The sequence below is a fragment of the Jaculus jaculus genome, chromosome 1 (assembly GCF_020740685.1).
Source record: "Jaculus jaculus isolate mJacJac1 chromosome 1, mJacJac1.mat.Y.cur, whole genome shotgun sequence".
Taxonomy (NCBI): domain Eukaryota; kingdom Metazoa; phylum Chordata; class Mammalia; order Rodentia; family Dipodidae; genus Jaculus; species Jaculus jaculus.
Genome location: NC_059102.1, coordinates 161458244 through 161472811, shown reverse-complemented (window position 1 = coordinate 161472811; position 14568 = coordinate 161458244). Strand labels below are relative to the sequence as shown.

The window sequence follows — 14568 nt, the reverse complement described above, 5'->3', positions numbered from 1 at the left end:
GTTTGTTTTTTAAGGTAGGGTCTCTCTCTAGCTCAGACTGACCTAGAATTTACTATGTAGTCTCAGGGTGGCCTCAAACTCTCAGCAATCCTACCTGTTTCCCAAGTGCTGGGATTAAAGCATGCACCACTATGCTCAGGTGTTTGTTTGTTTTTTTTAATTTATTTATTTGAGAGAGAGAATATGGATGGATGTGATGAATGGATGCACCAGGGACTCTAGTCACTGCAAATGGTCTGGATGCATGCACCACCATGCACCATGTGCATCTGGCTTATGTGGATACTGAGGAATCAAACATGGGGTCCTTAGGCTTCACAGGCAAGCACCTTAATGGCTAAGCCATCTCTCCAGCCCTCTTAACCTGTGAGAAGTTAGTTGAGTGGATGTGGTGGAGCCCTAGGAGTCTGGGAGATTGGAAGCTTCACATTCAACAAGTATGGGGGAGGACGGTTTGGCAAATGTTCCCTTACAGGAATTGTGGGCAAATTCCCAGGCATCCTTCACCATAGAAATCAAGAGCCTCCTCTGCGCATGGCTCTTTAATTTCCTTATAAAGCTCAAGGGTTCTTGGGCCATTTGTGTATTGTTCCAGACCAAGAGATACTTAATACTGATGCAGATAAAAGTTTCTCCTCACCAACTGTGGTGGTGCACGCCTTTAATCCCAGCATTTAGGAGGCAGAGGTAGGAGGTTCGCCATGAGTTCGAGGCCACCCTGAGACTACAGTGTGAATTCCAGGTCAGTCTGGGCTAGAAGAAGACCCTACCTCAAAAAACTAAAAAATATTGGCTTAGCAGTTAAGGCGCTTGCCTGCAAAGCCAAAGAACCCAGGTTCGATTCCCCAGCATCCATGCACAAGGTGGTGCATGCATCTGGAGTTCGTCTGCAGTAGCTGGATGCCCTGGCAGGCCCATTCTTCCTCTCTCTCTCTTTCTCTTTATCAAATAAATAAAATATTTTTAAATTAAAAGAAAAGGTTCCCTTCTGAGTCCCTCCCTGCTATCTCTAGCCTATAACAATATTAGAAGTCAGGGGCTCAATAGCTGGGGATGGAGGTCAGTGGCAGTTTGCCTATCTGTATACAGCCCTGGGCTTAGATCCCCTCTTGATTCCAAAAATAACCACGAGCAAGCCATTTATGCAAATCTGTTTCTCAGTGAGAAAAATTTAAAAAGACAATTCTTGTGCCTGTCTCTCAGGGATTAACGGGTTTAATTTGCTCAAATTCAGTACAGAGGCAGCCCGTCACCCACTGAGAAAGTGGCCGGGTTGGGCTGGAAGACAAGCCTGAACCCAGGACACGTGGGGAGGCTTTCCTGAGCTTGGGCCGCAGACGCACACCCCGTCCTCCACCTCCCTTCTCTTGGGTCTTCACTTCTCTTCTCTATTCGTGGTCTCCGCCATATGGGCAGTGGGGGTTACGGGGGAGAGGAGGAGGTCCCTGTCTCCAGGAGGACCCCGGGGTCGCGGAAACGAGAATGTATGAGAGCCCAGAATAGGGGTGTGGGGGGGAGGAGAGTTGTAAACTAAGGAGTCCCTCAGACAGCCGAAAGACCGAGCCTCTCTGACAGGGCGGTGGGCGGGACTTTCCTTGGTCCCAGGGGCGGAGCCTAGGAAGGGGGCGTGGTCTCCCGGAAAGCGCTTTTTCCTCAGCTGACTAAAGCTGGGCTAAGCCGCAAGAGGCGGGGCCTAGTGTGAGGCGGGGCTCCCTGGGGGCGTGGCCTGGGGGCAGGGGGCGGAGCGTAGGGTTCGTACCCATCCTCCCCGCCTTCTCCGTGGTCCAGGGTGTCCCTGTGACAAGGCAGCACTGAGTCGCCGCGGGCCGAGCCCATCCCGCCGCCGCCGCAGCGGCCCCGGGGCCGAGCAGGGGCGAGGCGGGGGAAGAAGCAGCAGCGGCCAGCGAGCCCCGGAGCGCCGCCAGGTGAGGCCGCCGAGGCGGAGGGGGCGGGGGCTGCGCCGGGCGGGCTCGGGGGGCGTGTTTGCGTGTCTGAGGGTAGCGTGGGATGGGGGGAAGTGGGTCGGAGGGCTGGCGCCCCTGGACGTTGGCGCGTGTGCGCGTCCCTGCGGTGCCATAGCAGGTCCCTGGTGTGCTTGCGCCCGTCTGAGCACCTTTGCCCGCCGGGTGGGTCGGGGGTGTGCAGGGTGTGCGCGTGAGCGCGCGCGCGAGCGTGTCTGTGCGAGGGGGCCGCCGGGTGTGTATCTGCGTATGCGCTGGGCTGTCATTGTGCCTGTCCGAGGCGCGGGCCTGCCTCGCGCAGGACCCTCCACAGTGGGGCATGTTTTCCAAACTGCCTGCGAGAGACCAGCTCTGCTGCAGCCTGAGTCCCCTGGCGGCGGCGATCCTGCGGGCCCTAAGGGCCTCCTGCGCCCTGGGCGGCCTGGGGACCGCAGACTGCCACCTGAGGGAGGGAGAAAAGAGGGGAGGGAGCACGTCTCCAAGGGATCCAGACGTCTGCCTGCAGTGCCAGGCCAAGATGGGAAGACTGAGTCAGGTGGATGGGGAGGGAAGGCTGGCAGACAGGCGGAGAGGAGGTGCAGGGTGGGAAGAAAGAAGGCGAAAAGGACAGTGCTGGGAGGACAGGGAGTCATTGAGAAACAGACAGAGGGACAGAGGCCTAGATCTGCAAAGGGGTGGAAAGATTACCTTGGACACTTGGATTCCAAGAACCTGACAGATGCTAACTTAGAGGTATTAGGGCTGAGAGCTCCAGCCTGGGACCTCGTCTGGGTCCAGAGATAAGAGCTCCCAACTCCCTGGTTACCTCACTTCCAAGCACATCCCAGACTGAGGCTCTGGCCACAAAGCAGCTTCTAGCCACTCCAAGTTGGTCCATCACACCTGCCCCACTAAATATCCTGACCCTCTCTCTGTTTCTGCCACCCTTCCCCTGTTTGGCTCCATCCCACCCATCTTCCTTTCCTGGAATCCCAACAACCTGGGACAGTTCAAAGGAGGCAGAGGTTGTCATAACAACAGAGGTGTTGGAAGGTCACTCTTGCCTTAGTCTTAAGTGGCCTTGCAACCAACCAGAGATGGGATTGAGAGGCTGGGATGGGAAGCTACAAAGCTCTTTTTTCCTCTCCTACTGCCCAGAATGGTGCTAGAAGGAAACCCTGAAGTAGGGTGCCCGAGAACCTCAGACCTCCAGCACCCTGGGAACAGTGGTTCTTGTGTCCTCTCTTCTGGTGAAGATGTACAGCCAGGCGAGGAACCCATCAAGTATGGAGAACTCATCGTCCTGGGGTGAGCCTCCTTAGTCCAGGAGGGGTGGGTTCCAGGTACCTCCCAGAGCAGCCAGGTCAAGGAAAGACTCCCTCTCTCCCAAATGTAGGACCCTTTGCTATTTGTCTCTTATCACCTTCCCAGATGAAAGACAAAACTGACCAAACTCACTTAAATTCATTAATTATGTGATTCTGTTTCATAACTTTCTAAGACAACTCTAACTGCCAACTGAAATTTCTGATCAGATGAGAAAAGAATAACACCAGCTGCCATCTGTAGATCACCTAGTGTGTGGAGTGTGGGATGAGAAACTCTAGTTCTGCACAAAACTGCTTGGTTCCAATCCTGCTTCTGCAAGTTGCCAAACTTTCTTGTGCCTCCGTTTCCCCATTTTGCAAACAGAGATGATAATACTCTTACATCAGAGGGTTGCTGGAAGGAAGGAAAGGATTTATATAAAGTATGAAGAACAGTGCCTGGCACATACCAAGTGTTCTGGGAGGCAGGCCTGTGCCAAGCCCTTTCATGGACATTATTTCATTTCAATCTTCACAAAGATGCTGTGAGGAAGGAGGTGAGGAAACCGAGGCTCAGAGAGGGGAAGTGACTGGCCCAAGGGCACACAGCTGGTAAGTGGCAGGGCTGGGATTTGGACCCAGGTCTTTCTTACTGTAGATCTAGAGTACTGTCACCCACAGATGGGAAAACTAAGCTGATGAAAGAAAAAGTAATGGGATTTGGTGGATGGGCAGACCACATCTCTCCTGGTCTTTGCCTGACCTGTATCCCTGTATCTCTCAATGAAGCACTCCCTGGACACAGACTCTCCTTCTTCCGCCCCCTCTGTGTCTCCTTTTTGGCCTCTTCTCTGCCATCAGTCCTGAAGAAACTCCTTGACAAACTATAGTGTTCTGATAGTGATTATTAAGGCATTACAGCATGGTGGTGCACACCTTTAATCCCAGTGCTCAGGAGGCAGAGGTAGGAGGATCGCTATGAGTTAGAGGGCACTCTGAGACTACATAGTGAATTCCAGGTCAGCCTGGGTTAGAGCAAGACCCTACCTCAAAAAACCACACAAAAAATATTTTATCTATTTGAGAGAGAAGCAGAGAGAGGGAATTGGCACACCAGGGTTTCTAGCCACTGCACATGAACTCCAGACACTTGTACCACCTTGTGCATATGGCTTATGTGGGTACTGGGAAAGCTAATCTGGATCCTTAAGCTTCACAAACAAGTGCCTTTACTTCTACGCCATCTCTCCAGTCCCAGGTTACCATTTGTTGTTGTGTATTGGCACCATGCTTTAAAAAAATGCTAACTCTTATCAAGAGCTTGCTTTAACTCTGGTAAGCATTTAAAAATGTCTTATCTTGTTTAGCTCACAAAATCAACCTGCCAAGTAGGTCCTAAAAAATGAGCTGATTTTACAAAGATTGCTTGAGGGTTAGAAAAGCCAGGATTTATGCCCTAGGCACCTGTGAGTCCTGAGCCATCTTCCTGAGGCCTGCTCTGCCCATACAGAAGAGCTCAGAAGGGCTCTCTGGGCTTTTTGTTTGTTTGTTTTTGTTTTTAGCTTTTTTGAGTCATGGTCTCATGTAACCCAGACTGTCCTTTAACTTACTATCTTATGATGTAGCTAAGGCAGGCCTTGAACTCCTAATTTTCTCACCTTACTTCCTGAGTGCTAGCATTACAGGCATATGCTACCATAGTGTCAGTTCAATGTGTGATTTCAGTGTGCTCACCCAGAGTAGGGCTCCCATGCTCTACATGAGGATTTTAACAAACATACCAGAAGAGTCTAATTCAAGTGTCCCATGTCTGTATTTGGCAACATTTATATAAGCTATTTGTTTCCTGCTCTAAAACCCATGACTCCTCACTGCTTACAGAATAATATTCCTTTTAAAACTTATTTATTTATTTACAAGAAAAGAGAGAGAGAAGAGAGAGAGACTGAGAATGGACATACCAGGGCCTTTACCCAACACAAATACATGCGCCAGTTTGTACATCTGTCTTTATGTGGGTACTGGGGAATCAAACCCAGGTTGTTAAGATTTTCAGGCAAACACCTTAACTGCTGAGCCACCTCTCTAGCCCCAGAATAGCATTCTTAGCCTGTTGTTCGTCTTCCTCTACTATGTATGTACTTTATCACCCAAGACACCAAACCCTGCTAATCTTGGGGCCTAGGCTCAGTATGAACCTTCCGTTTCACAAAGGCTTCTGCAGATCTGGAGTCAGACAAACTTAAGCTCCAATCTGTACTTTTGTTTAACTTACTAGCCTGAGGCAAGTCACTTTTATCTTCTGAACCTCAATTTGTCTCATTTGTAAAATGGGAAGAAAGACACTTGCTTGGCAGGACATTGTGCGGATTCCATTAGGTAATTAATAACATGAAGGACCAGAAACAGAGGCAGCAGTACATGGCAGGAGTCAAAGCTATGACTCACTCCAACCTTGTCTCTCACAGGGTCATTTCCCTCTGAAGAAGAGCTGGAAAGGAAGTTGTAAATTTGATGTGTGTAGAGATAATGGAAGGGGTGGAATCGTGGGTCTCCTTCCTTGTTATTTCTAGTAGTGGTGCAATAAGTGATCATTTGCTACAGTTGAAGCCTTTCCAGTTCTGCAAGGCCCAATATAGGTGTTTCCTCCCTGGAACCATGTTTCTAGGGTCACTGTTCCCTCCTCCTGCCTCTGGACCTAGAGTACATTTGTGCCTGAGTCATGGCAGGTGGTGTCTGGGTTCCTGGAGAAGCTGGGAATCCCTCCCTTCACTGAAAACATTGCTTTTTGCCACCCCAGCACTTGCTTAGTCATAGCCCTGGCATCCAAGGACTACTTGGATAAATAAGAGAGCCGCCCCCCCTCCTCAATGCAGCAGCTTGCTATTGTGGGCTTCTTTAGCTTAGAGTATGTCCAGCACTTGTTTATCAAGGTAGGATCTGCCCAGAATCTCTTTAGGGGCTCAATTTCTTTCTTTTTTCTTCCCATAACCTTGTCTTCTCAACTCCTATATCCACAGCTACAATGGGTGTCTGGCAAGTGGAGACAAGGGCCGCCGGCGAAGCCGCCTGGCACTGAGCCGCCGGCCACATGCCAATGGAGTGAAGCCAGACGTTATGCACCACATCTCCACACCACTCGTCTCCAAGGTAAGCATTTATCCCAATAGGTTGAGTACCATTCTGCCCTCTGTGCCCCAGGCCCAGGTCTTTGACTTTCCAAGATCTACCACCCCATGGCTGTCCTGGATCAGAGGAGCCTGCTGTATTGTCACTGCCTATTAAGTGATGATGGAAATCCTTTGCAGTATATATAGCCCTTAACAGTTTGCACCATGTTTTCTTAACCTTTAGACCCCATTCACTGGTTGGAAATGATCAGCATCATTTTAGAGGCAGCCAAAGGCTCCAAGAGCAAGATGTGACAGTTACACACCAGTGCCAAGGTGAAACTTTGGCTTTAGTGGGTTAGAGTAGAAGTCAGCCTCTGCTGTTTTTAGCCATGTGCCATAGGCCAGTTCTTATCTCTCACCTGCTGTTTCCAACTGTATAATAGAAGCAATAAGCATATTCCTGGGGTGGCTGGAAGATGTAGAGCTGCTGTACAGTCCTTTCTGCACAGAATGGAGCTGCCCCTTCTTAAGTGTGGCTGCTGGCCCTTGAGCTGGTATCTAGATCAGAAACCTTTCTCATTGCTGTGGATAGTAACTGCTTTCTCTCCACCCAGGCCCTGAGTAACCGAGGCCAGCACAGCATCTCATACACACTGTCTCGGAGCCACTCGGTCATCGTGGAGTACACACATGACAGTGACACAGACATGTTCCAGGTATGCCCAGCTGTCCTCCAGCCTTCCAGCCTCTAAGTTTTGCAGGTGTTTGGGGTTAGGATAAGGGCCTGAAAGTCTCAGGAAAGGTGTTTTGAGGAATTTAGTGCAATGGACTGCCCTTAACAAGAGGAAGTAGCATGTCTTAGCATGGGTGGTTGACTTTGCAGTCACACAACTAAGTGTGACCAAGAATCAAGACACCCAGGAGGAAGGAAGTCATATAGCTTCAGAGTTCAGGGTGTGGGTATAAACCTTGTCAGGCCCTAGTTCACATGCCAGCTCTGTCATTTACCACAGGGTGGCTTTGGGTAAGAGTCACTTAACTTCTCTGGGCCTTGGTTCCTTCAGCTATAAAATGAGGCCCATAATTACACCCAACCCATGGAAAGATTAACTGAAGTATTGCGTGGTTTACAATACACTTTTATGAAAAAGTCAGTATTTGCCACTAAGATTTCAAGGGTGTCACTTTTTCATGGGTCTCTTAGCAAACCACTTGTTTTACTGAGTAGAATGCTCAGAGCTATGGGCCCACAGAACAGGAAGAGGTCTGCACCACATCTGGTGGGATGTGGAAACCTCTCCTAGGAGACCAAAGTGTCAGGGAGATGTGCTGCCCCTCCCTGGATTCAACTGTCTCATTGGTGACCATTTGTGTAGAGTAACTGTTGAGACATTGGGGTAAGAAACCCATGAAATTCATCCATGCACATGTAATCCCTGGGCTTGCCTTTTCCTCCCATGCAGATTGGCCGCTCCACTGAGAATATGATCGACTTTGTGGTAACAGATACATCCCCTGGAGGGGGTACCACAGAGGGCCCTTCCACCCAGAGCACCATCTCCCGCTATGCCTGCCGCATCCTCTGCGACCGCCGGCCACCTTATACTGCCCGCCTTTATGCAGCTGGCTTTGATGCTTCTAGCAACATCTTCCTTGGAGTGAGTGAGCCTTCAGGCAGGGCTGTACAGCAGCTCTACATCTTCCATCTTCATCAAAGAGTGAGCTGAGGGGGAGGCTAGGGAGATGTAGCAGTCTACAGTGATGAACCAGCCCACAGCCATCCTCAGTATGATCCATGCAGGGTTTAGCCGCCCACTTCCTAAAGTGAGGTATAGGGAGGTCAAATGGTACCCAAGTGCTTAGTGTTCTCTGAGCAACCTCAGAATCTGAGGGTAGAAGGGCAGTCTTCTAGGAGCTCTTGGGGTTATGAGCTCGTCCTTCATGTGGTCCCAGGAGCGAGCGGCCAAATGGAGGACCCCTGACGGTCTGATGGATGGCTTGACCACCAATGGTGTCCTGGTGATGCACCCAGCAGGCGGCTTCTCTGAGGACTCAGCCCCAGGTGTCTGGCGGGAGATCTCAGTCTGTGGGAACGTGTACACCCTACGGGACAGCCGCTCAGCCCAGCAGCGGGGGAAGCTGGTAGGTGGCCTACTCCATTTCCCCCAATACTCCTATGCCCTCACAATCTGTTAATTCCTCCTCAAGTTTGGAGATAACCTCAGTCAGTAATCAGGAGAGCCACACAGATGCAATATGTAGAACAAAAAGGCTTTGAGGCTGCCTGCAGCTTAAAAAAAAAAAAATCACACCCTCTTATGAGGGTGACATTTGGCCTGTGTGTGAGTGGTTTATAGCCTACAGGATTGACAGCTTGTAGCATGTCTGTCACATTTAGGCAGGTTCAGCTGCATTATCCTCTCCCAACAGAAAAGGGCCCTCCACGTAATTCTGAAAGTGCCAGCATGGAAGTACTCTATGGTATAGATTGGAACACTTGGTTGGAAACTGGGAGTTCTAGAAAGAAGTAGGGATATATGGCCATGTTCTCAACAGAGCCATGCAAAGCTCTCCCTGGGTGTGAAAACATGAGATCATGAGTTTCAGGCCTTCCTGGGCTATATAGTAAGACCATGTCTCAAAAACTGAAAAAAAAAAAAAACCCCAAACTGAAAACCTATGCATATGAGTATATCGTGTTAAGCACCCACTGTTCAAAGTGTTTGTATTGATTGATTGATTGAGTCTACCATCTGAGATAGTAGGACATGGAATCTATTTTGAAGATAGCAGAGGTTAAGTTATTCTCTCAGAGACACAGAGTAAGTGAAGGTCAGAATTCAAAGCCAAACTATCTGGCTCCAGAGTCCTTGCTGTTTTACATGACCCCTAGGACAGCTGCTTTGCGTCAAACAGCCAATAGCTCCCATTCAAGACATTTCCTACCTCTGCCACATCCTACTTCTGCAGTTATGGGAGCCTTTTTTTTTTTTTTTTTTGCAATAGGGTCTCATCCTAGCCCAGGCTGACCTGGAATTCACTATGTAGTCTTAGTGTGGCCTTGAACTCATGACGATCCTCCTACCTTGGCCTTTTGAGTGCTGGGATTAAAAGTGTGTGCCACCACGCCTGGCCATTTTAGAAAGAATTTTTAGAAATACCCTGATTATGCCAGGTGTGGTGGCACACACCTTTAATTCCAGCACTCCAGAGGCAGAGTTAATAGGATTGCTGTGAGTTTGAGGGCAGCCTGAAACTACAGAGTGAGTTCCAGGTCAGCCTGAGCTACAATGAGACCCTACCTTGGAAAAACCAAAAAGAGAGAGAGAGAGAAGAAAGGAAGGAGGAAGAGAGGAAGGGAAGGAAGGAAGGAAGGCGGGAGGAAAAGAGGAAGGGAGGGAAGGAAGGAAAACCCTGATTAAATCTAGACCAGATCCTTCAGAGTGTGAGGGACAGCATGTCCTTGGAAAACACCTGTCTGTCCTCCCACATGGTCTCTAGATGGCCTGCTGGCCCTCTCCAGGGAGCATCAGTGGGATGCTCTGAGGTGAGGTTGCCTGATGGTGGGGCCAGGAAACGCTTGGATTAAGGTCCTTTCATTGGCTCTGGCAGGTGGAGAATGAGTCCAACGTCCTGCAAGATGGCTCGCTCATTGACCTATGTGGGGCCACACTATTATGGCGCACTCCAGCGGGGCTGCTGAGGGCACCTACACTGAAGCAGCTGGAGGCCCAGCGGCAGGAGGCCAATGCGGCACGGCCCCAGTGTCCTGTGGGTCTCAGCACCCTGGCCTTCCCCAGTCCGGCCCGTGGCCGCACAGCACCTGACAAGCAACAGCCCTGGGTCTACGTCCGTTGTGGACATGTCCACGGCTACCATGGCTGGGGCTGCCGGCGGGAGCGGGGCCCCCAGGAGCGCGAGTGTCCTCTCTGTCGCCTAGTGGGGCCTTATGTTCCCCTGTGGCTCGGCCAAGAGGCTGGTCTCTGCCTGGACCCTGGGCCACCCAGCCATGCTTTTGCACCCTGTGGCCATGTCTGCTCTGAGAAGACTGCCCGCTACTGGGCCCAGACACCACTGCCACATGGCACCCACGCGTTCCATGCTGCCTGCCCCTTTTGTGGGGCCTGGCTCACTGGCGAGCATGGATGTGTCCGCCTCATCTTTCAGGGGCCACTAGACTAGGTCCTCCAGGACCCCTGCTGCTGTGCCCGCCTGCCCACCCAGGTCCCCCACCTCCTACAGTTCAGTGGGAGCTCTGCATGTGGGATTCTACCTGCTGGCAATTGCCACACCAGTTGGACACATTGGATGGGCTATGGACCTCCCCTCAACTCTAGCCTCTAAGAGGGTCCCCAAGATCTCGACCTTGAACATACTGATGGAGCCTTTAGCACCAACTATGCCCCAGGTTGATGGAGAGAGCCCCATGACCCTGTTCTTTCTGGGGTCTCCCACATCATGCCACCTACACTGTGTCCCTGGGGGAGTGAAGGGGCCATGGCCCTTGATTCCCAGCTTAGGCTGGCTGCACCCTGAGCCTGCCAACCCAGTAACAGATATCCATCCCACCCGCTGCTGCCCTAGGTTCTTCTATAAACCTTGCTGCTCAGCTGCCAATCATAAATCCATGTGTCCCGCATGTGTGCAGTATCCCCCGCCCCTGAGCAAGTGATGGGTGGGTGGCAGGCTGGAACTGGCACTTGCTGGTGCCTAACACAGGCAGGATGGAACCAAGTAGGGCCCAAAGAGAAATCAGGTTTCCCATATGGAGTTCACATTCTAGTGGAAGGCAGAGAGTTCCATATTGCTAGGATCAGAGAATTCTTGGGCTAGAGAATGGTCCTTGCTGGCTGTGGGAAAGTAAGAAACTTCATGCCTCCATCATGGCTCTGAATCCTCCACGCCCACAACAGATGGGCTTTGCATACTCGATGCAGGCTGGGGGTGAGGAAGCAGGGGTAGAGTGACAAATTCAGGGGTGCTGGAGCATACTTACTGCAGGAGGCAGATACAACTGAACCAGAGGTGTTGATGGGAAAATGCTAGATAGAGGACTCAAATTTTTATTTGTGGACACTCAGGAGTCAAAGGCAGGGGAGGACTCACTGCTTTGCAGTGCTGGCTCTGATCCAAGAGCTAACATTGTTGAATGCCAACCATGTGCCCTGTCCTATGCTGACGGTAATGACAGGTGCATTCATTGAGCACTCACCAGGTCCAAGGCTCAGTTTCTCAGAGGTTTTGTTGTTTAATCCTCACAGTGACCAGGCAGTGAGGGAGGTATCCCTACTTGTGTTTATAGAAAGATGAAGGCACATGGTTTTAAGTCACAGATAACAAGTTGACAAGCCAAGATTGGCAGCCACAGCTGTCCTTCTCCATCACATTGTGGATTTCCTTCAATAGGCAGGGCTGAAATGAGGTTGGGAAATACAGAGTTTGCTTCATGAAAAGGCTGAAGAAAAAAAAAAAAAAAAAAAAAAAGGACACTTACCCAGCTTTACTCAGGGCTCCAGCAATGAGCAAGTCTCCTAAAAGGAAGAGGACTCATCTGGGTTAGTGCCAGAAGATGACCACCACACCTTGCTGGTCACCTGCACCCCAGCTAGATGCAGTGAGTCAGTAGCCTGTCTAAGGTGTTCTGAGAAAAGCAGGTTTCATATGCACCAGGATAACCTGTATTCTGAGACATATCTGGAATAGCAGACTGCAGAGGCAGGGTAGAGTTGGAAGGGCAGCCCAGGCAAGGGCAACAACATGGCAACCAATATCCAGGGGAGCAGAAAAGAGGTCTGGGCTTAGGGTGGGCTGAGGCCAGGTAGGCCTTGGTGGTCATGCAATTCAAGTGTGAACTGGATTCCTTCCCAAAGCCATACAACTGGTAGAGGTTGAGAGCAGACCTGGGCTATTGAGCAGACAGAGGGCACCCTGTCAGGGGAAAGGGAAATGTGATTGAGCATTACACTGCTACAGTGGGATGGATGCCAGAGTGTGTGGGAACACCTCAACCCTTAGCCAGGGAGAAATGGAACTCTCCCTGGTATTCTCTTCTGATCCTGTTAGGGGGCCTGCTAGGGGAACATTCCAATGCCATTTCTAGGTTAGTCTTAGACTTTGGGAGGAGAGACAGGCAAAAGACACTTCCATGGGCACTGAGTAGATCTTGGAGACTCAGTTTTCACAATTGTTAAATGGAATGATAGTCTCTAAGGCCACGCATGGTGGCACATGCTTGTAATCCCAGCACTTGGGTGGCTGGGGCAGGAGGATTGCGAATTCCAAACCAGCCTGGGCTGAATCGCAAGACCCTATCTCAAAACAACAAAAGCAGGACAGTGGGAGATAGCTTTGTGGATAAAGTGCTTGCCGTACAACTCTGAGCACCTAAGTTCAGATCCCCAGGCTCCATGTAAAAATCAAAAGTGTGGTTTATTCCTATAATCTCAGTGCATCTACAGCAAGAAGCCAAGAGGATACAAGAATTTCCTGGAAGCGTATGAGCTGTGAATGAACAACAATGAAAGAACCTATCAAGAGGTGGAAGGTGAGGACTGACTCAAAGGTTGTCCTCTGACTTCCACATGTGCATTGTGGTACACACTCACAATAAAATATTTTTTTAATTTAATTTTTTATTTATTTGAGGGAGAGACAGAATGGGTGTGCCAGGGCCTCCAGCCACTGTAAACTAACTAGGGAATTGAACCTGGATCCTTTGGCTTTGCAGGCAAGCACCTTAACCACTAAGCCAGCTCTCCAGCCCAATAAAAGACAGTTCCTACCTCTCTAGAGATGGTTGTAAGATGTATAAAAAACATGAGCCAGGCATGGTGGTACATGCCTTTAATCCTAGCACTCAGAGGTGGAAGTAGGAGGATTGCTGTGAGTTCAAGGCCAGCCTGGGACTAAAGACTGCCAGGTCAGCCTGGGCTAGAGAGAGACTCTACTTGGGGAGGGGGCTGGATTTAAATGACAAAAACCTGGTGTGGTGGTGCATGCCTTTAATCCCAGCACTCATCAATGTGAGTTCTAGGCCAGCCCAGGGACACAGAATGAATTCCAGGTCAGCCTGGACTAGAATGAGTGAGACCCTGCCTACAAAACCCAAACAATGGGTGGAGAAATGGTTCAGCAGTTAAGGCGCTTGCCTGCCAGGCCAAAGGACCCAGGTTCAATTCCCAGTACCCACATAAAGCCAAATGCACCAGATGGCACATGCATCTGGAGTTTGTTCAGAGCTGGAGACCCTAGCATGCCTATTCTCTCCTTCTGTCTACCTTTTTCTCTCTCACTGTCAAATATATATATTAAAAAAAAAAAAGCCGGGCGTGGTGGCGCACGCCTTTAATCCCAGCACTTGGGAGGCAGAGGTAGGAGGATCGCCGTGAGTTCGAGGCCACCCTGAGACTACATAGTGAATTCCACGGCAAGCACTTAACCGCTAGAGCCCTACCTCGAAAACCAAATATATATATTTAAAAAAAAAAAAAAGAAATGACAAGCTGCTGGTAATGGAACTTATTCAGTATTAAATCATGCAGCTTAGTTGGGAGTCCTGGGTTTCTCTGCCTGCTTGAGCTGCCTCTGGTGGATTTGAACAGCTCTACCACCTCAACCTGTGTCCATTTCAACTTCACCTGAGTCAGTGCAGTCAACTTTAAAAAAAAATTTTGTTTAACATTTTATTTATTTAAGAGAAGCAGAGAGAGAAAAAGGGCACTCCAAGGCCTCTAGCCACTGCAAGCAAACTTTAGATGCATGTGCCACCTTGAGCACCTTGCTTATGCAGGTTCTGGGGAATCGAACTTGCATCCTTTGACTTTGCAGGCAAGAGCCTTAACCACTCTCCAGCCCTTTTTTTTTTGGTTTGTTTTTGTTTTGCTTTTTTTGGAGGTAGGCTCTCACTATAGCTCAGGCTGACCTGGACTTCATGATGTAGTCTCAGGGTGGCCTCAAACTCATGGCAATCCTCCTACCACTGCCTCCCAAGTGCTGGTTTTCAACTTTTTAAATTTAATTTTTTATTTATTAGCAAGAAAGAAAGAATGGGTGTGCCAAGGCCTCTAACCACTGCAAACGAACTCCAGATGCATACACCACCTTGTGCATCTGGCTTATGCGGGTATTGGGGAATCGAACCTGGGTCCTTAGGCTTCACAGGCAAGTGCCTTAACCACTAATCCATCTCTCCAGTCCCAGTCAACTTTT

The 14568-nt window shown here is 49.9% G+C and overlaps 1 protein-coding gene across 2 annotated transcripts; it reads left to right on the top strand.

The window, feature by feature from the left end:
* Window positions 1–1836: 1836 nt before the first annotated feature.
* Peli3 (pellino E3 ubiquitin protein ligase family member 3) lies at window positions 1837–12892 on the top strand. 2 transcript variants are annotated; one of them, XM_045144598.1, is made up of 8 exons: window positions 1837–1925; window positions 3099–3248; window positions 3788–3859; window positions 6268–6397; window positions 6975–7076; window positions 7824–8018; window positions 8314–8502; window positions 9973–12892. In XM_045144598.1, the coding sequence occupies exons 2-8, from the start codon at window positions 3100–3102 to the stop codon at window positions 10540–10542; spliced, it is 1407 nt and encodes a 468-aa protein (XP_045000533.1). In that variant the 5' UTR covers window positions 1837–1925; window position 3099; the 3' UTR covers window positions 10543–12892. The 2 variants fall into 2 exon arrangements, with proteins under 2 accessions (XP_045000533.1, XP_004656776.1); XM_004656719.3 differs by lacking the exon at window positions 3788–3859.
* The last annotated feature ends 1676 nt before the right edge of the window (window positions 12893–14568 follow it).

Excerpts from the sequence above, each read along its gene's own strand:
- Peli3 (XM_045144598.1), top strand. The coding sequence starts at position 3,100 with ATGGTGCTAGAAGGAAACCCTGAAGTAGGGTGCCCGAGAACCTCAGAC. Across the intron at positions 3,860-6,267 it reads GGCCCAAGGGCACACAGCTG|CTACAATGGGTGTCTGGCAA; the intron begins GTAAGTGGCAGG and ends CTATATCCACAG. Across the intron at positions 7,077-7,823 it reads GTGACACAGACATGTTCCAG|ATTGGCCGCTCCACTGAGAA; the intron begins GTATGCCCAGCT and ends CCTCCCATGCAG.